The sequence below is a fragment of the Gavia stellata genome, chromosome 2, assembly GCF_030936135.1.
Source record: "Gavia stellata isolate bGavSte3 chromosome 2, bGavSte3.hap2, whole genome shotgun sequence".
Lineage (NCBI taxonomy): Eukaryota > Metazoa > Chordata > Aves > Gaviiformes > Gaviidae > Gavia > Gavia stellata.
Genome location: NC_082595.1, coordinates 41010300 through 41034968, shown reverse-complemented (window position 1 = coordinate 41034968; position 24669 = coordinate 41010300). Strand labels below are relative to the sequence as shown.

Genomic DNA, 24669 nt, shown 5'->3' with positions numbered 1-24669 from the left:
CATCTCTATACATTTACTGGCATGTTTATGTTTCTTACTGCTAGTAGATAGTTCTCAATGTACCACTCGAGTGCTTTGAGGCACCATTCATTTGACAAAAATAAATAGGGCAGCTGTTTTGAGGGTTGCTGATTTTCAGGGAGGCCTTGCTGTTATTAATTGGTGTCACAGAAACAGCAAGGCCTTCATTTCATGAAAAAAATTAAAATAAAAGTTATGACAGATGTAAAACTGATGATTTTTCATTTAAAGCATTTCTCTAAAACTCATTTAGCCTTTACTTCAAAAACTTGCATGAGCAGCTCTTTACCACCATCTTGGGTGGTTAAGCTCCCACCCGGGATTCTTTGCTAAAACGAAAGAAGTGGCAACTTTGGTCGCTACTTTTCTGCTTGTTGGGCCTTTTTTCTTAATTTCTGAGCAGAAATGCTACACCTGGGATGGAGCCCTCCGCAATTCCTTTTTCTTTGTTTTGTTTTGTGTCCTCATGTTCACTCAACCACCAGCGGCCTCAGTGACCACCTACCCCAGTCATCTGCAGGGGTTACCTCGCTGCCTGGAGTCCCTTCCAAACACTCATGCCCGGTGGCTTGCGCAAGTGGCAAACGACGCGCGCAGAAGCTTCCGTGACGCGTTTGCCAGGGGAGCGACGTGCGTTTAAGGCACGTTTTCAGAGAAACCCGCTTCTTCAAGGCGCTGGGGAGAGCGGGCGCGGAGGGGGAGCGACGCCCGCCGCCCGCCCAGCCCTTGCCGAGGGGCTCCGCGCCGGGGCCGGGCTCGGGGCCGGGGCCGGGGCCAGGGGCGGGGCGGCCCCGCCCGGCGGAGCTGTTCACGGCGGCGGGTGCTGAGCGCCGCCGCGCCGCCTCGTGCAGCCGGGCGGGGCCGGCGCCTCCCCGCGCCGGGCTCGCGGGTGCGGGCAGGGGGAGCCGCTCCCGCCGCTCCCGCCGCCGCTCCCGCCTGCGCGCCGCCGCCGCCTGGGGCCATGGCGGCGCTGGTGCTGGTGCTGCTAGCAGCGCTGGGCGGGCGGGCCGTGCTGCCGGGCGGGCGGTGCGCGGCGCCGCTGGCCGACCTGCGCTCGCAGATCTCGGGCGTGGAGTCGCTGCTGGAGGAGTTTCGCCGGCAGCTGCAGCAGGAGGAGCCGGGACCGCCGGCGGCGGCGGCGACGGGCGGCGGCGAGGAGCGGTGCGGCGGCAGCAGCGGCTTCTCCACCAGGCCCGACTCCATCATCCGCACCAAGGACTCCATCGCGGCCGGCGCCACCTTCCTGCGGGCCCCCGCCGCTGTGGCGGGCTGGCGGCAGTGCCTGGACGCCTGCTGCGCCGAGCCGCGCTGCACGCTGGCCGTGGTGCAGGGGCCCGGCCGGCCGCGGGGCGCGGCGGCGGCGGAGCTGGGCTGCTACCTCTTCAACTGCACGCACCGCGGCCGCCCCGTCTGCCGCTTCGCCCCGCACCGCGGCTACAGCACCTACAGCCGCCGGCCCGCCGGCGCCGCCCCGCTGCCGCCCGCCGCGCCGCCGGGTAAGGGCCGCCGCGGGCGGTGGGGCGCGGGGCCCGGCCCAAGATGGCTTCGCGCGGGGCGGGCGCCGCCGGCCGGGGCCGCGGCGGGCCCGGGGAGCGGCGGCCCCACGGCGGGAAGGAAATGGCGGCAGCCGGCCCTCGGCTCGGGGGCGGGCAGGGTCGGCGCCGGGCCCGCTCGCCGCGGCGCCGCCATTTGCCGCCCCGCGCCGCGGGGAGAGCTGGCGAGGAGGGGGAAGCGGCGGTGCGGCTTCCGCGGCGCCGGGAACGGGCGCCCGCGGGGGGAAGGACGAGGAGCGCCGGCAGCGCCGTGCGCCGGGAGAGGGGGCCCGAGGGTGCGAGGGCTTTGCGGGGTGTGCGAGTGTGGAAGAACGCGGCACTCGCACCTCTGCCTGCGCAGAAACCTTGGGAGGCACCGTGCCGCGTGGCCGGCAGTTGGGGCCCGGCCGGTGGGATGGGCGCGTTCGCCGGCCCCGCACCCCCGGGGGGACCAGGCAGGTCCCGGCCGCATGGATCAGGTTCCCCAGGGGAACTGCGGGTGCTGGGCACCCTGGAAGGTGTGAACCGCTGGTGCCAGCTATGCCGGAACCTGGTGCAGTAGCTTGAGAGGGATTTACACAGCAGCCGAGCAAGAGCATACCCTTCGCCTTTGGGGTGCTGTCCAAAAGGTACCACCTAAGTGAGTTTCTCATTCGCTTAATTCAGAATTTTTCCTGCTTAAGAACTTCAGAGCTGGACTGAAGAAGAGAAGGCTATCTCACAGGTAGTCCAGAGGCGATATGGAGACTCTGTAGAGTCTGGTCCACATCAAAAGCAGCAGTTTGTTCAGCCCCAAAGCGTAGTTAAGAACAACGTAATCCAGAGCAAGCAACTGTAGATGAAAACAAGTCTGCATTTCTAAATTTGGAGTCTGTTTCCTAGCATCCGATCCAAAGAACTTACTCACACTCCCCCACCTCCTGTTGTTAAACAGTGGCATCTTAATTAATTTTGTCTTAATTTTGTTACCGTCTCTTGACAATGCTTTCCTAAATGTCCTCTTCTTCATCTTCTTCAGCCATGTATCTCAACTTCAGTAAATTAGTCATTGCATGCAACATGAAGAAAGCCTAGGGGTGGTATGAATGAAAACTGTGTGTCCAGCTGGTGCTTGCTATTACTGCTCCCTTGGCAGGGGAGACCTCAGGTTTGAGTTCTGTCCAGTCCTGCCTTTTTTATGAGAATGCCAACAGGAATCCCCTGGAGATAAGAGGGAGCAGGGGCCCAATTTTCAGAGGAGTTACGATGCCTAAATATTTTTTGCAAAGCACATGGGCAGGTGAACTAGGGAGCTATAGGGAGGAACTTGTGGCAGTAAAGATGGTCTTAAGATGCCAGAAAAACCCAGAGTATGATTTTGACATTTTCAATGGGGGAAGTATTAGATCCACAGTACTATTTATGTAGCAACTTTTGGGTAATTAGGTTCTATAACCCTGTATGCACTTGCAAGATAGAAGGCCTAAGACTAGATTTTGCATCAGTTACAGATAATTAGGCTTCTTAGAAAACCTTTGAAAGGATCTTCAAATGTTCATCATTTTGAACTGCCTTAATTCCATTAAAACCTAGCCCTATGTAGAGCTCTGTTATGGCACGATATAAATTATACTACTGTTCAGATGATACTCTACCTGTTAGAAACCTTGAATTCTTTGAACCCTTGAATGCCTTGCCTTTCAGGCAGCTTTCCTGACTACCAGCATTAGGCTTGCAAAGCAATTTCAATTCCTAATGTGCAAATTGCTCTGTGTCCTGTTGGGTTTGTTTAAAAGTCTGCCTTGTGGGTGATGGTGGTATCAGAAACGGGATTATGACTTCTTAATGCAATTACACTGGAGCTGAAGCAGAGCCACGAAGGAGAATGAACTTCTATTCAAACATCTGTCAGTCGTGACATAGACCAGGAGAGAGAAAATTAAGACTGAGTTATTTTGCTGTCTGATGTTATTCTTGAATTACATTGAAAAATTAATCTGGACAACAGTGCATCACAGGGTGATGAAGATACAACTCTTCTTCCTTATGTCACCCCATGATTGAACTTAGGAAATACAGGAAAGAGCTTTGCATTTCAAGATTTTCTTTCACGAGGGGATCACGGTTTACCTGTTCTTTTTTTTTTTTTTCCAGAGTCCTGTGGTGTTGCGTCTTCTACCACTTTCTTTTTTATAAACCCAAACCAACATTTATCCATAAACATAGTGTATTCCTAATTCCAAAATATTTCTGAGCATTAGTATACAGTGATCTCTAGGGTATTGTGGTTTCATTTATGTTAAAAATCTTCAGGAAACGAAAACCAATTGCATATTTAATTCTGGGAGCAGTTAATGACAGATACATATTCTTCAGGTCAAGTATACTTCTGTGTACTTCCAGAACAGTCAGCAGTGGGATGAATTTCTGGACTGAACATTCCAGTGTAAATCCGAGCCCTTCACTTTATACCCAGTTTATGCTGGTTTAGCTGTGGATTTACTTTGCACTTCCAGGCAGTTTGTGCTGGGTTAACAATGAAACCCATATGCCTATACTGAAAGAAGATGTAATCCTTTTTGCCTTTGTTAGGTAAATCTCTAAGTTTCTGGCTTAGAAAGAAAGAGGACTTCAGTGCCTCACCAGAAATGTCTGACTTTTCTTCTGTGATACTCACTAGTGGTGAGCAGTGGAGGATTCAACACACAGGTAAACTGATATCAAAGAAATTCAGGAATCAGTAGGAAAAAACCCTTTTATAACAAAGCCTTCATTCAGACAACTGGCTGGCAGCTTCATTATTGGCAGGCCAAGTCTGTATAGGAGGAAGCAGAACAAATTAAGCCTGTTGTGTTCCCGCCCTAAGAAAAAAGGGTTGCTCATAAAGTTGCAGCCCCTTTGCTAGAAAGCAGCCAGGTCCAGCATCTCAGAGTGTTGGTTGATCTGGTATATCAGTTTCCTATTGCTTATTTACACTCTATCTAAATAATCATTAGAAATGGAAGTGAAATGATGCTTCATGAGCTTGTTTTTTCTGCTAACCTGTGACTGATAGTCCTTTATTCCAGTGATGGTTGTAAGTGGCTCCTGAGTAAGCCTCCTTGCTTTTTTATGCTGACTTCTTAGAAGCATGCATTCCCCAGGTTTGGAGGTGTTTCCCTATCTAAGGATAGTGTATTCCATTGCTTAAAACTTTGCTGTGGAAAAAGAGTCTTTAGCTCAATAGGCTGTCTCCTCCCATGCCAGATGTCTCAGGCCAGTTTTTTCTTCGCTAGGGCAAGAGATAAGATGATTTGCCATTGATATACCTTTCTTAGGATGTTCTGGTGTCTTACAAGCAAAGGCATGGTGCCTCCATCCTTTGGGACCAGAGGCCTGAGTGTGGTCCCTCATTCATGTTTAGCAAAGAGCTGGCATGAATTTCTGTGACCTGCCCCAACGTGAAGTGGTCCTGCCATTGCAACTCAGGCTGCTGGATTATAAACTTAGTCCAGGAAGAGAAGATCCTTATTGCTTAGGGCCCAGGGGAAGTGAGGCTTGTCTCTGCCCCTGCAGGGCATTGATTGAGTCATTTAAACCAGACAGGTGACAGGAAGCCACTTTCCAAGGTAGAAGTGGAAGAACGGGCCGTGCTGTTTCAGACCCAGGTTGGTCTCTGACAGTGATCGGTAAAGTAAATAATCCTGTGAAGACTGTACGTAACTCATATATACCAAATAAAAGTTGCCCTGGCACTGTAATGATAGTGTTTATTAACAATAAGGGGGGTTTTTTTGCACCTAAATGTTCCTTTTTAAACATAGTTGGTTTTGAGAACTGAGTGTATACAAATTAGGCAAAGCTTCCTCTGCCAGCTGAATGAGCAAGAACTGTTTCATACTTTCTATTACTATATCCCGTTTTCAGTTATTTGTACGCTTTCCTAACTTAAGACATTTGCTTTGAAATTTTCTATGCCTTACCTACTTCTGAGAAAAACAAGAAATAAAAAGTTCGCTGTTTAGTCAGTGATAAAAAATTGTCCCACTGCTCTGATGAGCTCCGTGCCTTCGAGCAAGTTCTTGAAACTGGAGAGGAGCACGTGCAAGGGAGAATCCCTACACTGATGGGGAAGCACCTTGTCTTTCCTTGTGCAGCTGTGCCCACACCGAGTGAAGTTACAGCCCTGTGTTCAGTAGCTGCTTTTCTGAGCTTAACATCAATATCCTTTACAGGATATCCTTTGCAGAGGTCAAGAGCAGAAAGCACCCTGCCACTTCAGGGTGCCGGGAACATCCCGTGCCCAGAGGAGGAATGAAACTTGGGCAGGGAACTGCAGAAAGATACAATCTTGTGGCTAAAGTTGTCACATGCTGGCTTGTAGAACCAGATTTTATCCATATCTCTTCCCTGCACTGCCTGAAGGTTGCAGAGGAAATGACTTAAACCACTTCTCAGAGGCCATGTCACTTAACGTACCATGGGTTTTCTTAGTCTAACCTGAAAAACTTGTGGTCAGATTGGCAAAAGTACTTGGTACGCTCAATTTTAATCAAAAGGAATTGTACTTTGAATATAGCAAAACATTACGTTCCTAAATAGTCTGAAAATCGAGCTTCGAATGTCTTAAGTTAGGCATTTAAAATTGGTTGTCATTTCTGATTATTCTTCATCGTTATGTTATTGCGCACTGCTTCACCAGGATGCCAGCTGATGTTAAATAAATCTTTCACTCCTGTAGTGATGTATTATAAAAAGAGACTAAAAGAGTATTAAGTTATGCAGAGTGCTATAAAAGGTGTGCAGTAACTGCCATATGAATATGTAATTCATATTTAAATCCATTTTCCTTAGTTCAGATTAAAAAAACACACTGATGCTAACTATCCTGTTGTATTAGTGAAACTTCTATGTACATAGAGAGGTTTTTGATGCCATGTGCTTCTAATGTAGTAGTTATTTCCTGAAAACATCACTGAATATAGAACAGTTAACTAAAATTTAAGTAGGTACTACTTCGCTTAACAAAATGTGCACTAATGAACATGTCCTATCTTTCAGGAAGTTGCACAGTGGTGAATCAATAGCTTAACCAAGAAAAAATGTGGTTTATATAAATAATCACTCAGCTTCCCCTGATAAATAACTGAGCTTCTCTTTTTTTCATTGAAGAAGAAGAAGAATACGACGAGCCTCCACGGTGCAAGGCAGGACAAGACATTGTGCTGCAGTCACCTGTCGACTGGGTGCTTTTAGATGGCCGAGAAAGCTCAGATGACCGTGGAATTGTGCAGTACGAGTGGACGCTGCTGCAAGGTGACTCATCGGTTGAAATGAAGGTACACATGCAACCTTGCACATGGCCAGTCATTCTCAGATTTTTGGGTTCATGATAGCACAGTTTTAAATGTAGACCTAAAAATATTGAATGTATTGAGGTGGATATGGTTACCAGGTGCCAAAATTAGGATGACTATACAACTTAAGCATTTGTTTCATAGAGCAGCCCAGGTTGGAAGGGATCTTGAAAGATCATCTGGTCCAACCTTTTGTGGGTCAGGGAGCCTAGATGAGATTAACTAGTGCCCTGTCCAGTCACATTTTGAAAACCTCCGGTGATGGGGACTCTACCATGTCCCTGGAGAGGTTGTGCCAGTGATTATTTCTAGTGTTTTATACAGTTCATCTGTATCCAGGATGGCATGAGACAGCCAGTAGCAAACAAGTTCATGCTAATACTGTACTGTATTTCAGCTCTGCTCTCTTTTGCCATTGTTTGTGCGCACTGCACTTGTTTATTGGCTTCTGTGATCCAGGTTAGAGAGACCTTAGTAATTCAGTTACTAAAAATAGTAAGATATTTTCACCAACAGTATTCCGTCAATGCTTATGGAGAAACTGCAAAGAAATGTGTGATGTAGACCTTAGAAGGTATCTTGAGGTACTATTGCATTGCATCATTGTACAATTTCTGTGCGTCTGTGCAATTTGGTTTCAAGTTAAAATTAACCATCAAGAGGGGGATTCTCCATCCTGCCCTTGACCCAGGTTTATGTTTAGAGAGATACTTTTCCACTGTGTTCAAATGGGCAGGGTTTTTTCTCACAGATACGTACCCTGATGATTATCCATGATAATTTAATTTTTAGAGTTGAATTAATAATTGTGATTATTCGTACAATCGTCGGTTGCTATCTTTAGTGCTTTAGTTGCTAGCCTGAAGTTACTGGATTTCATGTCATCTGTTCTTAGAAAACTGTATATGAACCCATAGCTACGAGGGAGAATGGGGCTGTGTTTAAATAAGATAAAAAGCAGCTGTTGCACTGCACTTATGTGCCAAAGAATAAATAGAATGCACAGGAGGGGAAGGACTGCTGTAAAGAGATCTTATCGTATTGTAGAAGGAAGCCAGTTGAAATTTTTTTCTATTGTGACTGTGATTATTGCTTCTTAGATAATTTGCTTCTCAGATTGCTACCCATATGCTGTAGCTGTGCAGCTCTGTGACACTTGCAGGCAATTCTTGGGTTTTTAAAATGCTGTTTATTTGGAAATTTACTGTCTCGTTTGAGCCAAAGTTTGTAAGAAAGCAGGTACAGTCAGGCATTCTTCAGGGCAGGACAGAGATTAAAAGGAAAGCATAGAGGTCGCCAGGAGAAGTGGCAGCGTATTCAGAAGTCAGTGGTCTTTCTCTGGCTCTGCACTGCGAAGAGAGTTGGACTCCACGGCTAATGAGTTTTAAATACCGTATTTGCTCTCCCAGCAGTCATAGTGAACAGCAGCAGGTGTTTTTTAGAGCATATTTATTTCTGTAATACAATAAAGAATAAAATTCTAAGGTGTCATATACTCCCTCAGGAGGTAATCAACAGCAAGATCAAATAACTGAGTGCATTCGGATAAATAGAAAAGGAAAGAAATTTCAGTTAGGAAATTCACTTACCAGGTGAGAAAAATGAATTTATCAATACACCCTGCTATAAAGCTAGCTCTAGGACTCTATTATTATATTTATCGAAAATTCTTGTTCTCTTTTAGGCATGAAACCCAACTTTAAATAAGCAAAACCAAAGCTCTTCATTGAATTTTGGTTTTAATATTAAAGATAGTCACAGAGGCTTTTAATGTACCTTTCAGTTACTTATAAAGATAGCCCTATGTGCTTCATTTGTAAAAATATGCTGCATGTCCAATAAAAGTGCAGAGCTTCTTTGCAGTTACTGAAGTACGTGATACTGGATTCTCAGATAGCTGGAGTTATTTGTGACTAGTGATTGTCACAAGGTTAGAAAAAGTTCAGCATTTGATAGAAATACCATACTCATTTTATACAAACTTACTTCTAAATGACCATTGTACTAGTAACGCCAGTTTGGCACCTGTTTTAAGTTATCATAAAAGAAGTTATTTTACTATTTTTTTTAATGATCTAATCAAATTTAAATTGTTTATGTATTTCTCTCTCTCTCACATGACTTTCTGAAACTTAATGTTTAGGTCACTCACTATAGATGAACTTATTTGCAGTTCAGAGGAAGGCATGGAAATTCAGCATGGGGCATGGAAAAATTCAGTTTGGCAATTTGTAAAAGTTGCAAATGCCTACATTAAGTGTCATACTGGATAGAGGTGGGCAGTCTTATTAATAAAGCAATGCTATCAGTCACCTTATCATGTATAGCAAAAGTAACTTCTGTGAATACATATATATTGTCTAAAGATTAACTCAATAGAGAGCAAAATATTTTACTGCCTACCCTCTAAAATTACATTTCTAACCACCAAAAAATTGAGTTAAATTTATGGTTCCATTTATTCTTCAGTGCTAAGATCCACAGCTCCAGGTAATTGAGTATACCACGAAAAACAGTACATAAATGTCAAGCCTGTTTATTTTTAAAAATGGGTGCAAAAAAAGACCAAAACATTACAGGTTGATACACATGCTTGATTGGGCTGGCTAGACTTAAGAGAAGTATTTAACCTGCCTGAAAAGCATTGTACAGAAATGAGCTCCCTATTCCTAGAAGCTTATGGATGCATCCTTTATACCATTTTTTTTTTTTCACTGTTTCTTTAATCAGGTACCACAGCCAGGAACACTGAAACTATCTCACGTCCAGGAAGGCGGGTATATTTTCCAGCTAACTGTGACAGACACTGCAGGTCAGCGGAGCTCTGACAATGTGTCTGTGACCGTTCTACCCATGGTTCATTCTGCAGTAGGTGAGAAAATCACTGGAGCCGTTGCCTGTGTGACACCCGGGATATGATATTTAGACCAAGGGTCTTGATGGAGGCAGAAATCTTATTCTCCATTTGCAGTGTATTATTTTGCCCTTATTCATTACATAATGACATCTCTTTCAGTTTTGAATTGCTGTTTCAAACTGAGGAAGCAAGCAAGCAAGCATCACTTGTTTGTTAGAGCAATAATACTTTCAAGCATTTAAATGTTCAGCCTTGTATCGCTAATAAGCATGCAGGGTTGGAAAAATGAAATACTGCTGTATGTATCATCAGGCACATCGTAACAGTTCCTTGTATAGTCAGATGGTGCGTGGAACGTGACAAGGCTTGTGCTATAGGGAAGACCCAGTTAAAATCAGTAAATGGTAGGTGTGACATACGAACTAATAATAATATTGGCCTTCGTCTGTAGTCGTTTCTTGCTTTCATGCATTTAAGCTTTTCTGTGTGAGGGTTGTTATTGAAGCCTTATGTTACTAGGGAAACTGAAACTGGAATTGACCCATCATTTTAAAACTCTGAGCTCGAGAAACATGTAAAAAGCATAAAAGGTAAAAAGTAAGTTAGATTTCAGTGGCTGTCAATTCTGCACTCTTTAATGTAATAACTTCTAATTGCATTGTAATTAGCATGTTACTAATAGAGATCTGCTGCTCTGGCACAAAGTATAGGTTAAACTAGCGTCATGACTATGTTCAGCTGAACCAGTAAAACCTTTGCTCTGCACCAGTGCAGTATCTCTACATGAGAGGGTATTCCCAGTGGCAATAAATTGGTATTACAAAAAAAGCAGTTATGAGTCTGTTTAATAATGCCTGTATTTCAGTAATGGATGATAGGAGTTGTATTCATTAACGTTTAGTTCAGCTAAAGCAGCCAGAGAGGTTTGCGGCTTTATATATTTGCTGCTGTGGGTATCTGTGGTATCTTCTGGGTGGAGCACATAGAGGATTTGCTGCCTTTTTTCTTCTAATTCCCCAAGTCTGTTTGCAATTCAAGTGCTACTGCTATAGTTAAACCAGTCCGCGGTGGCTTAGTGCATGCAAGACCGGTGCTATTATTAGTGCTGAAGTTTAGGAGATGCATTTTCTTAGTATGATTTTAGGGGTTTTAAATAGGCACCTGTGTTCCTGCCATGCTTTCCTTGGCATTATGCAGCTTTCTGGTACATAGCAGGATAACAACGAAAGGCTGTGACTTCCTTATGCAAATGGATTTGCTGTTACGACATTAACCGAACACTGAATTTGATAGTGCTTTACAAAGCAGTGAACTACACTGCTGTGGGAAAGACAAAAGCATAGATGTAAACACTTCATTATTACAAGGTCAGAATGGGTTTCAGGAAAGCTTTGAGTATGGAAAATGAGATGTCCAGGGACACTCTCCATTTCCAGGGAAATCTAACTATTAAAGCAGGCAGCGATCAGTTCTTTCTGGTGAAGGTCACTTGTGAGACCTTGTGCTTAGTCCTGTTCTGGCATGTGCTTTATTGGATTTACATTGCTGATGTAAATAAATGGCAAGCATTCTTTTAGTATTTTAATTAGGTTGCAGAAAACATGCCATAAAAGATCCCATATAGTCCATATGTGTGCAATTAAAATAACATATTGCCAGAAATACAGAATGGGTATGTAGTAGGAATTATGTGTTGGAGAGATGCAGTTACAGCCATAAAGATTTCATACATTTATCTTCAGGATTGTCCTGGGTCTTTTAAGCCTGGGAAGATCTGCTTTCAGCTTAGGCCAGCAGAGTTTAAAGTGCTGTAGGGGTGCTGCACAAGGTGTAAGGTGCAACAGCCTCCAAGTTGATTATTCCTGTAGTAAAACGATTGTCAGAATAGTGATGAGGGTGCCAGGAACAGTTATTAGCTATATTAGCTTCTGTGCCAATATAGCGTCATACAGCTGAGCCTGGCCTTTCTTCAACTTTCTGCCTTGTTCGTGGTCCTTCTTGATGTAGTGTTGTTCTGCTTTTTCCTTGGTCCTGCAGATTTTAGTCATTGACTCAGTATTGACTGCTTGGATTTCTCTTTTAGTAACTTGGGAACTGTTTCTCAACAGCCTGTGTCGGGGTTTGCTCTCGCTACCAGTTTATCTGCGATGATGGCTGCTGCATTGACATCACATTTGCTTGCGATGGCGTGAGACAGTGCCCTGATGGATCGGATGAAACTTTCTGCCAGAACTGTAAGTGCGTGCACCAGGCCACAGTGTAGATTGTGAAAGTAACAGCAGCCTGAATGACCAAAGGGAAATGATGCCCCTTCTGTGGCCTCTCTCCCCGTGAGCAAGTAGCTTGTGCCCACCATAGAGCCTTTCATTGGAAATAGCACGTGGGAAGGTTTCATGTCTGCATACAGCAGATGCTCAGAAATTAACTCCCTTTTCTTCAAAATGTAGCAAAACTGTCAGAGATCCCCAAATGACAGATTTTGTGTTAGAGTTCTCAACATTTAAAGGGTTGGTTCTTTACTTGCATGATCATTCTGGAAACAAGGACCCTGATCTTGATCTGAAAGGGTGTCTCAGAGGTATGCTTCAGAGTGCAGTTATGCACCTTGCAAGAATCTGAAACACCGCAAATGTGACCACGTAGGGGAGCCAGTTGATTCACTATCACTCTGTTCGCTTTCATTAGTCATCCTCAATATGTGCCCATACTCAGCTAAGTGAACAAAAATCATCAGCAGGTGAGTTGGCATGATGGCTAACCACTCTTTCATTGATACTTCAGTTGCTGGATTTCACTTTAGAAATATACTCCTGCTTAAGAACTGACAGCGGGCAATTGTTAACTTGCTATGTATCTGGAACTCACATTTCATCATATGTCTGAACCTGATGAACTTGTTTAGCCTGCTTCAAGGCCCATATCGCAGAGTCTTCCATCAGAAGACTGGCATTCCCTTCAATTCTATATAAAAATTATGATTTTTGTTTCTGTTAACACAGTCAGCCCGGGACGGAAGACAGTGACTCACGCAGCTCTTGGCACTACCCAGCAAAGGACTATAGGACTGACAGAAAACACAGATGAAAACTTCTCTGCAGAAAACACCCTGAAAGCCACTGCCAGAAATCAACCGCTTCTTTCAGTGGATGCAGACAAGTCTAACCAATCGCTTTCTCAGGGACCAAAGAAACAAATCAGTGGATTTGTGCCAGGTAAGAATTGAAATGAACCAGTTTCAATAAATCTTTCTCGAGGAAGATGTCTTGCATCTTAAATTCAATTAAATTGTCTTTTGGTGCCTGGCTAACAGGAAAAATTCGCAAATGTACAAAATGCAGAAGCAGCTTGTAATAATTAAGTTACAACTACGTATTGCTTGATAAAGCCAAGTCTGGTTCTTATCAGGTGCAAAAAGAAATGTAGAAATGCTAGGAAAATAATACAGTGTCAAGGAACAAAATGGGCAGTGAGCTAAATACAAATTCTGCCACAGGTTGCGCTGTGTAAGCTGATGTATAAGGTTCTTTAAATCTGTAGGGGTGTACCTTCAGGAGAACGTAACAAAGTACTGTTCAACTTGGCCGAGAGTAATTGCATCTCTCCTGGTGCTTATCAATGACTTTTTTTTTCCCCCTGAAGTAATATCTTGATTATTATGGGCACTTTTTTCCTGAAGTATGTCTCCAGGGCAGTAGAAATCTTTTATCACTATAGAAAAGGCTCAGTCTTTGGTAACAAGCAACCCCAGGTCCCCAGTAGTATTCCCCGTAGTGACTGCAAGCCTGTTGTGAGTCAGTGTGTAGCGATGTTACAGGCAGAGTCACCAACCCTTGCCTTGGTAAAACTCCAGAAACTGCAGTGAAACTGGTGTGTCTTTGAAGGTTCTTGCTGGTGAATTAAAATGATCTGAAATGGCAATTGAATGAAAGCAAAACTGCATACACGGAGCCTAAAATGAGTGCAGGACCTCCCACTTTTATTTCTTCTGAGTTCAGACTGATTCTTGCTGCCCAAGATGCAGCTAATTATCAACAGCTTTATTTTCTTGTTACAACAGTGCAGTGCTCAGTGCCCTTTGCTGCTCACTCTTGTAAAGGGCACTTCCCTGGTTGGCACTTTGATATTTCTTCAAATGGTTGTACTTCATCTGTGGAGACCGCAAAGGGAGTGAAAACAACGTTCTTCAAGAATTCGACTGCCTCTGTGAATGTGTGGGAACTAATAAAAAAATCCTCTCTCAAATGTTTCCCCCTTTTCTGGCAGCGTAGATGACCTCGATGCTCCTTATCGGAGTGACTTGAAATTCTGAAGTCTGTCCCAAACCCTTCTCGCTCACATAGTCCTGAGTGACACCTGATACGGGGCCACCCAAACTAAACATCAAATTGCCAAAGAGAATTGCAGGCTCCAATGGAAAGTCAGCTGCTAAGTAGGTCTCAAAAACCATTGGGCTTGTGAATCCAGAAGTAAAACCAGAATTGAGGTCACCAACTTCGGCAACCTGTAATCAGAGGTTATAATTCGAAGTGCGCGTAAAAGCGGCACTTTTGCATAGTCATTTTCTGTGTTTACCCATTGCACAGTGACTGACTTGCACCATTTTTGCTCTCAATGTAGCATTTTGCACAGCAGTAGACAATCAAAGAAAAAAATTATTATAAAACTAAAACAATGTGATGGGGCTTCAGTGATTAGTGTACTACCAGAAGCTGTTAATTTTAAACAGGCAAGATTTCCAGCTGACCATGTCTGGTTTTAATTCTTGTGCTTTTAATACCGCTCTTTTGACAAGGCCCAGTCAGAATTTAATTTCAGTGAAATGATACTTAAGGACTTCCTTGTAGAATAGAAGGACCCAGTCCTTACTGACCCAGGAGCCCAATACTTTTAACCAAAAAGCAGAAAACAGCTCAGCGAGTTTTTAGATCGCCTACGGATCAGTTCCAAAGAGGGTGCATGTGGTGGGACACAAAGAGGTGCTAGGTACCTGGGTCCAAAGGGCAATTGCCAAAATCTGCTCTGAGTTGCTGTCTTCAAATGCAAACACTTAAACTCCATAGGAGTCACATGCTGTACATTAATGATTCGCAGAGGTCCAGACTGATTCAAGTCCTGCCCCACTGGCAAGCACCACAGTCTTTATGGAGTTGAGGAGTCAGGCATCTAACCTATTCCTAAAAATCCACCCAGATCCATTAATTAGATTTCTTTCCATCACTGCCATCTCAAGGAGGTTACAGACCAAATCTAGTAGTTAGGTGCCACAAAAACGAGAGACACAGAAACACTGGAGCAGCTCCATGAAGCCCGTCTGGAAAAGTCTTCAGGAAGGCAAAAATTGTTAGATGCATTTTTGAGGAGAGGTAAGCAGCACTGAACAGAAATCATACCAACCACCTCAAAAGTTCAGCAATTCCACTGGCAGAAATCCTGTTTCTGGGATGGACTGTTTCCTGAGACAGTGCCAGACCTGCTGCTGGTGCCAAGGCAGAACCTCTGTCTCCGAGTCACACTGTAAATGTCTTTGTTGGACCAAGACAATAATGTTGCTCATTGGCCTAGAGTTGACTTTGCAAGCATCCAGACTCCCCATACACTATTATAAATAAATTTCAAAAATAAGCTTTAGTGATTTTAATGTCAACATGGTGACAAGCTGTCTACTCAAGATATGTATTAAGGGATATGGCTTTACAGCAGCAGCACAGGTTCCAGCTTTTCACCTGAGAGCGCTCCATTCAGGCTACAGTTGTCTTACTTCTTAGTTGGCATTTGCAGATCGTCATGGAAATACAAGCCAGAAAGGAAAATGTGATGCACTCAGATCCAGTGACTGCAAGGCAGAGCAAGAGAAGGTGTTAACATTAAGGGTAATTTACCTACTCAAGACAGCATGTGGCACATTCTAGGTGGCTGCTAGACACGATGATTGATACAGGAGCTTTCAGCTGACTTTTACAGAACAGAAATTTTTCCCAAGAAGTTGCAGGACTAGGGAGTTGCTTTGTTTTGTTTTTTACATTTGTTTTTATTACAGTACCAATAAAGACAGTTTCCTTCTGCTACTTACCTCCCCATAAGCAGCTTTCATCTCTGAGAATCCAATAAAGATGTCCAATAAAGGAACCTCCATGTCAAGGACCACCATACTTATCTTTTCTCCATTTTAAAAGGAGCTTGGGCTAAGCTGTAATATTTTGGGCTGTGGGATAGTTCCTCACAGCAGGAATATGAGCTTTGTGCCTATGAAGGTAACTAGGGGAAATTTGTCCCAGAATCCATTTTCTCCTAGTAGTTTCTCTGTTCCCAATTTCCCTTAACCTGCTTTCTTTACTCAGTAGTCCCTCATGTTTAGCTCTGACTTGATACAATCTTTTTAAGGATTTATGCTTAAGTATGAAAATGAGAAAATATGCAAGTCCAAGGTAAGGACTGTTTAAAACTTCTACCTGACCTAGCAGGGGATCTATTCACAGTAAAGAAGGGAAGAAAAAAAAAAAAACAAAACAAAAATAAACCCAAAAGTCATTAATTGTTGACAATGGGTGACTCTTGTTCTGCATTCCTGCCTTTCTAGTGGGATTCCTCTACAGCAGGGTGACTCCAGGGAAACACCAAGTCCAATTTAGACGTAACCTCCTCAGGCACTCAGGGCATGGAGTCTTCTGCAACAGACTCATGGTTGACTTTTGCCCAAGCGGGAAGGCCAAACATTTTCTTCCATAGTTGGGAACGGATGCAGGAAGAGGCATTTGATATCAATAGAGGACTCCCTTCCTTTTGCAGACATACCTCCATAGTGAAGTAACCCAGACTGCATCTCCTCCAAAGGCCAGCACAGCATTTCTGCATGGCTGCCTCCGAAGTGCCTCGGTGTCCTTTTCCAGGGAAGCTTGCAAGCCCAACTGCATATTCTGGCACTGCTGCACTTGTAAATGAATATAGCAAAAATACAGTTGCAGCAAAGCACACTGAAGTGAGCAACAGGCTGCTTTCTAAGCAGCAAGAGCCAGTCTAGCAAACACAGTCATGCAGACAGGTTGAATTTGCAAGCAGCCCAAAGATTTGCACTCCCCAGCATAGCCAACTCAAGTGTATAAATCACCATATCAGCTTTGCATTCCCCTGGCACGGGGTCTCTGCCTCTCCCCAGGCTGCCTGTGCCCGCTGTTGTGCAGCACTGTTCAGGGCTGGGATTACAACGTTTGATTGAGTGCCCAAGCCTTAGTCATATTTTTGCTGCAGAGGCATCGACATCAGTAGCCATAACCTAGATCTCTAACTTAGGATAACTGGAAAGGGCTATAAATTGCAATTTCCTAAGCACAGACTAGAAAACGAAGAGAAAGTGAAAACAAAACGAAACCCATATACCATGTTTATGTCAGGCTTCTAAACCTGTTGGGGGAAATCTCTCTTTGTTTTCTGGTTCATAACAGATAAGACGTTGAGCAGTATTGACTCTGATAGCCCTTCCAGTCCTGTTAAAACAGCCACACGACTTAACAAAACCCTACAAGCTTTTTGAAAGGATTCTGTTACTCTTCTACTCTTCCAAAATTTTCCCGCTAAACTTCTCTCCAGATATATTTGCCAAATGTCTTTACAAGCAGTTGACTTAAATATTCTCTTTACTCAAATGGCAGGGAAACAAATTTATAGAACAGGCATTCAGATCTAGCCTTGTCATACAGACAGGAGCAGCTCTAAGAAGAGCTTATGTCTTTTTGCTATTTCCAAAATAAAGACAAATTTTTGATTTAATTTCATTTAGGGAAGACAGAAGCAAAAAACAGCTGCTGGTTTTGGAGTCAATTGTATTTGGTTTATTTTGCACGGCTCTGATACCGTACAGGTACCTTAAAGCCTGTACAGTTTACACTTAGGATTTCCGTAAGTCCCCTTTACATGCCAGAACAACTTAAAGAGCCCAAATGAGGAGGGCTGCGTCTTGTTTCTAAGGCATTTTGTAGCAGGTGAAGTTAGTGTTGATGCACCCATAGACATAACGGCAGGGCAATAAAGCCAGAGCCTGTGAGGCTGCATTGTGCCTTCGAGTGGGGACGTTAGCACTAACCTCACGCCAATATCACTGAAATAATTTAAGTTTTAACTAATGGTCACGTGCATTTGCTGCTACCACTGACAGGGATGCGTTCTGCAGCACTTTGGAGCTGTTGGTAGTGGGTGGGAGTTACGCGTGGTGCATGTTCCAAGCTAATTGAGTTAAACACTTCCTTAACACCCACAGCTGTATGTAATTCCAATTACAACGTTTCACATTCATATTTTACAGATCTTGTAGCATAGTATGTTTCCACTGGCATTGTCACAGTTCCGAGGGCTGCTAGCAAATACATCACAGCACAGTCAAAGTGCCCTTCAATATTGATCAGTAGAAGACAAATATAGTCATTACATTTAAAAACATAGGCATATTTCTGATTTTTGCGAGGGTGTGTTGGTGGATTAAGCTGTCGCTCTTGCACGAATGTCCCCATAGCTATTGGTGTGGGACTTCAGTGGGAGGGCAGGAGGAGGGAGTCCCAGCTGAGTTACTTTTTGCTCCTGTGAAGCAAAACTGCAGCTGCCTGCACTCCCAAGATGAATGCTTCTTGGCAGCAAACTACGCGTTGTCTTTTCTTGTGTAGTTACAATGCTCTGCTATAGCTTCTGTACTACACAAAGCTGAAGTGGCTCCACATCATCCTCTTTGAAATGTTTTCCTCATGTATTTTTATTCTTCCAACAACGCAACTTCTGCATGGTGTCAGGTACCAGGCAAAATTAAGGTAATTTGTGTAGCCAACCTATGTGTTTTCCACTTTACAAGTTCCAAGGGTGAAGATCAACATAACTTGAAATGGCCTCATTTTCACCTATATGTAACTGCTTTAATGATGTTTTAGCTCAGATTGGTCTATACCCCATTATGGAAGTTTGTAAAAGAGAATTTATATCCATCTTTTTTTCAGTGGAAAATGGCCCACTTGAGTTTGGTTGAGATGCATTGTGGTTTGCAATGCAAAATTGAATTTACATTTTAGCTTTAATTTCATCTTATTTCAAAAATTCAAGTTATACAATAGGAGTCAGAAGTTCTTAAATTATTTTTTTTCCTCCCTAAATTTAAGTGCTTTCACATTATTTAATTCTAGTGTCCTGTGGATAAGACTTCCTGAATCACTGAACTGCAATATTCATTCATCTTGCTTGACTTTGTGCAGATAACAGTTCCTCAGGGAAAAGAACAGGTGATAAAAATGGGAATGGCGTAATTGTGCCAAAGAGAGATCAGCTTGGAAGTGGCCGTCCAGTCCCGGAAACAGGTAAGACTGCCCATGTGAATTCATTTTGAATTATGTTAGTTTTTCAGTCAGGTGCTATAGATCCAGATACTATAGTCAAGAACTAATAATGTACTTCCATATTCTGAACTGTTCCTAACTTGTGTGATTATACAGTTTAGTTTCTCAGCATAAATTGCTCCAAATATTAGCACCGAAGTGATAGACTAGCTGTATTTTTAAAGAAAAATTTCAGGTTTTCTGTACCAATTTCTCACTGTATTAAATAAAGTGTAATATTTCTTAACTTCATTGTAGGTGCTGTGCTACCCTTAGCTTTAGGCTTGGCCATCACTGCTTTACTGCTGCTTATGGTTGCTTGCAGACTGCGTTTAGTGAGACAGAAGCTTAAAAAAGCTCGACCCATTACATCTGAAGAGTCCGATTACCTCATCAATGGGATGTATCTCTAAAAATTGGATTTAGGTCAGTTGTTTTTGCCCCTTTCTCCTGTGTCCATGAACCTCTGCCTCTATAAAAGGACCAAAACCTTTAGTTAAGTGTAGAAGAAGCCTTGAGATGAGGAACATGTTCTTCCCCTTTGGTGATAAAATAAAAAAGTGGGTAGATGCCTGTGCTCAGAAAATAAGAAGCGTTCAGGCTCCAGAGAGTAGCTCCAGTTGGCTCTGTGCAGAAGACACTGGAAGGTGGGGACACCCCAAACTGGATGTGGGGTGCCCTTGCCCTCCCCGGAGCAGTCGGTGTCTCGGCTGTGGCAGAGCGTGCCCTGGGGCCCGGGCACCGGAGCAGCCAAGGCCCAGCAGCCTCAGCCATAGTGGCCGAGGCGTGGAGGGAAGCCTGTGCCACCGTGCTCTTCTCAGTGCTGCCACTGCTGTGCTCCGCTCTGGGGACCGGGACGCTCCAGACCAATGCGTTAACTTCACTGTCCAGCAGAGACTGATTTGTGTACTTTCCACCTGATGCACTGGGAGTATTTTCACTAAAGAATTTGTCTTGCTTTCTTAATTAAAAGCAATTGCTATTTAAGCACCAGCTTTTGTAATGAAATTTGGGATTTAAGGAACAAAGCATCTTTTTTTCATTAATAGTTTAAACCTCTGTGCCGCTAACAGAGAGTCAAGCTTACTAAATGCTAAAATGAAAAAATACAAGTCCTCAGCAGCTGAGTTTGGACTTACCAGTGCTCGACAGCATTCATGTGCGATCCCAGATCTATGTCTCTCCCCAGAGCTCAGGGCTTGTTCAGCCTTTTCCACCCCTAGCTCAAAACCCTCCATGGCGTGAGAGAGCAGCACGCAGTGGCTTTTACCTAAGACGCCGGAGTGTAGGATTCCTGCTGGTTATCCCATAGGTCCCTGCAAAGCTTGAAAGCTTCGGTGACCTGCCCTCAGGTCCCAGGAAAATTCTCATAGAATTAGAGCAAGTAATTGGTACGTGTGAGTGAACTTCAGATGTGTTAACAGTAAAATGTGTACAGTACATGTTATATATACAAATATATATATATACACACACACCGTGCTGTCTCTTGTTTGACTGTCCAAGGATGTCACATTCATCACGGGTCCCAATAAAAACAGAGGCAAATGAGGCATGCATCTTTTTGTATGTCGTCTTTTGTACTTCGGTGACTTTGAGTCAGCGAGAATATTGCCATGGTATACAAATAGTTCTTCAAGTTGCTCGGTCTTGATTACTTTATGTAAAATAGCTCTAATAAACCTATTTTGTTCTTATATTTCTTGCATTGCCTTTATTTTCAGCTACCAGCTAAATTTTGTGCTATGAGCCCATAGCATGAGAGCAGACAGAAGTACATTTTTCCTCTCTGTGAAACAGCCTTAAAAGAAGCTGGAACGTGTATGGTGGGGGGAGTTGTTGAGATATTTTGCTGTAGGAAGACTGAGAAGAACAGGGCATCTACCTCCATGACCTGTCTCTCAAGCAGTACTTGAGCTGAGGAGGACAGCAGTCGCAGAGCTGGCTGTGCCAACTGCTCAGGGAATCTGGTTGCCCATGCTCCTTGCTCAGAGCCCTCCTGCCACGTTAGGCAAAGTCTGGTCATACTTCAGCGTTACCTTGGGTCCAGGAGACCTTCTGCTGATGCTGCCCATTTCTAACTTGGGAGCACAGCCTCTCTTCCATCCCAGCCTACAGCAGGCATGGCAAATAGCACAAGACCCAAAAGCCCACATTTTAGATAGAGCCTTCTAGGAAAGATGCACTGCCCATCTGGTTGGGGTATTATTTCCCATCATTGAAATTTGTTTGGGATTTTAATTAAATATCTAATTCTCCTCACCATGTTACCATAGCAGCAAGAAAAGTAGACTTTCCTCACTGTGCCCATAGTGCTCCTATTACCAAAACCCATTACTCCAGCACACAGCCAGCAGGAGAACAGAGGATTTGGTTTTGTTCTTCTGGGCAAGACGACAGCGAGACCCCGCACGGAGCACAAGCCAGCCAGTACAGCCCTGGTGCAAGAAGATGCTCAGCTTTCCCGTCTCTTTACCCACCAGCAGGCTTTGTTGCCGTGCTGCTGCGAGTGGAATCAACCTTCATGGATTTCGCATATGACAGCCAAGAATCAACACCCCCAAGCAGAGCTGGAGTGAGAGCAGCAGACAGCAAGCATAGCACAGGAGTCTAGCTATTGCTATGTTATAGTCGCCACAGTCTTTCCAGGGACTCTTCTTTCTAGGAGAGGAGATGATGACAGTTGCTGCTGCACAGACCACCAGCCTGGGGCCTGTTTCTTCTCAGGTAATCGCGAACTCCACAGCTAGACTGAAAAAAAGTTTGCACTTTACCAGAAAGCCTGGGCATTGTCAGCTAGATGAAGAGCAAGACAAAGTTAGCAAAGTAACAGATTGGCTTGGCAGCTCCAGCAATTAATCCACGCTGGTCTCAATAAGGTGTTTTCATTTAATAGCTTTCATACTATTTGGCTTTAAATAAGTGATTCTGAACTACTGAGCCAGAGCACCTCTGAGCACTAGCAGAAAAAGCTGTGACAAGACACCCTTGTCGACATGCTGGGGGTGCTGCCCCCTTCTCCCCAGGCTGCTCCCAGCCACTGTCTCCTGCCTACACCACTTCTGTAGTCCCTTCCCAGCCGCTCCCAAGGTTGGGGCGCTCCCTCCGATCGCAAAGGAGCGCTCAGAGCAGGCGCTGCTTCTACCCCATCTTCATGGTTGCATTGCTAACTGCTTTCATGGCTTCTCATGCAAACTTCAGGAGCTAGGGAGTTTTATACAGTGTTTATGCTGCAGCAGAAGTCAGATAGTCGGTGTGAAAATCCTCACTATTTGAGGTCTGTCAGATCCGTTTCCCTTGTCCCAAACACTGACATGTGTCTATCCACACATCTGGGAATATGCTCAGCCCACCTGTTTTTACTGCCAGCGTGCTTTAGACAGACAAGCAGAGAACACTGCTTGCTGTGATAACATACACCTGTGGATGTTAGTCCTCTGTGTATTAGGAGAGGTCTTTACAATTTGTTTTGTCAGTGTATTTTAATGTTGATCAAGATACATATTTCAGTTAGATTGCTTTTTATATTTTCAATTGTTTCGCCCTTCAGACCAACTTATGTACACTTAAGGGTACAAATTATTTCAAAGTAACAAGCAATACTTACCTGAGTTTAAGCCATAATTAGAAGTCAGGTTTTTTCCGTAATGTGGGTTGCTTGCTGCCCACTTTTGCACGGGATGCTAGCCTGGACACCCCCGCTGTAGTCTTTCCATAGCACTGCAGGATTATAGCAGGGCCAGTTCCAAAAGCACATTTGCAAAACAAAAAGGCTGAAATAGGTCAGTGTGATGGTCCATTTGCTTTTTAAATCCTAGATAAAGCATAAGAGTTTCAATCCCAAACTCCACAGAGCGAGTCAGAGGTACGAACCAATAGCAACACAAACACGCCACCCCAAAACAAAGAGAGAGCCTTTCTAGTAAGCCCCAACAGAGTTCAGAGTCATGCATTGCTGAGGTCGACACTTGCTGCTTTCATGAGCATCAGGAATTGGGATTTTTTCGGTTTCTAATGGCAAAAGCTAAAAGAGTAAAAGCAAAGGGAAAAGCTAGAAAAGATTCAGAGAGAGCTGACAGACATCAAGACCAGACAGAGGCAATAAACACGTAGTAATTAGTACGAAAGAAAAGAGTCCATGAAACAATCGGCTTGACCTGAGTAAGAAAAGGGAAACATGCTGTACACAGGGAATATTTAGAGGGGAAAAAATATGTAGAACTAACTCTGCTATTTATTTTTCAACTAATAGTTACTCAAAACAAGTCAGAAGGTGAGAATGTAAGGCTACAAATACATTTGTACTACAACAGAAACACTTGCTGAACACTGCAGTCTGCACTGGAGCGCTGAAACACATGCGAAGAGAAGTCTAGAAGGACTGAATTACTACAAGAAGCCAGTTCAGAAACAAGTTTTTAAAGATACCTGATAGAATTTTAATTTTTGCATTTGTAACGCTCCTGGCTGACAGTTATAAACCACCCATAAATCAATGAAAAGTGTATTTGGAGCAGGCTGAGAAAAAACAGACAAGGCAGAAAGGTTCAGTGCTGTGAAGGATTGAGTCACAGCTTGCAAGGATGTCATCAGCTGCTCGGCCAACAGAAATGTTTAATCCTGTTTTAAAGAGGGCAGAGCAAAAACTTTTAACATAGGGTCTGGTAGTTGTGAAGAACTAACACACAGAAGAGATGCATTTAAGATACCTACATTCAAAACAAATGACTGACCAACATAGATATAGAGGGAGCCGGAAACTTGAATGGGTGCAGGACTGGAAAGGACTTGAAAGCAGGCAGCACAATGGAAATCTAGGACTATGGGGAAAGCATCCCTGAAGGTTAATTCCATGCACAAGAGAAGCTTTTTCTGAGGCTGCCTCTAGAGGCAGAGGAGACGAGCTTCTCCAGAGCTCTGATCAGAGCATTAGTCTAAGCAGATGCTCTGAATCACCCATTTCCCTAACTAGAGGCCTTTGAGAGTGCCCTCCTAGTCCGTAGGGTACCTGAAACAAAAGCTACTGATTAACCTCAGATGCCCTTTCTCCATTATAGCAAAAAAATCATTTGGCAGAACATAGTAAACAACATACTTAATCTGTTCATAATAAAGACACACAAGATACAAATATATGCCTAAACATGGCTGAAAACAGGACTTCAGCTTCTCAGTAGCTTCAGGGAATGTTTTCAAGAATACGTGGCAGGTCAGTTCCTCAGAAGCATATGATGAAAATGGCTGGACTGCAGAGAAACATGAAAAGATCGAAGTGACATCTCAGAAAAAGTCCGTCAACAATCTTTATGAAAATAAACTGTTGTTGCTAAACAGAGTTTTGTTAAAAAGGCATGGGATTAAGTCCTTCCAGTTTTCAAGTTTGGTGTGATGAGACACAGAGTTCTTTCCATTTCTCCTTCCTGAAGCTTTCAGGCAATTTTCAACGGGCAACTGGAGCTCCTCCATACATTCTTCAGCAATAACTATGTCCACTCACTTCATAATTTAAAGAAATATGATTTTCGTTCCTGAGCACATACTGCTGAGCATCTCATTAACACCCTGCCAAGAGCACGAGAGAACAATAACAGCCTTTC

General features: G+C 43.9%; 1 protein-coding gene across 1 annotated transcript; it reads left to right on the top strand.

Moving 5' to 3' along the window:
• Positions 1–982: 982 nt before the first annotated feature.
• LRP11 (LDL receptor related protein 11) lies at positions 983–19656 on the top strand. The gene is made up of 7 exons (XM_059835707.1): positions 983–1517; positions 6684–6850; positions 9599–9740; positions 11834–11959; positions 12725–12937; positions 18953–19054; positions 19331–19656. Exons 1-7 carry the CDS (start codon positions 983–985, stop codon positions 19483–19485), a joined length of 1440 nt encoding a protein of 479 aa, XP_059691690.1. The 3' UTR covers positions 19486–19656.
• The last annotated feature ends 5013 nt before the right edge of the window (positions 19657–24669 follow it).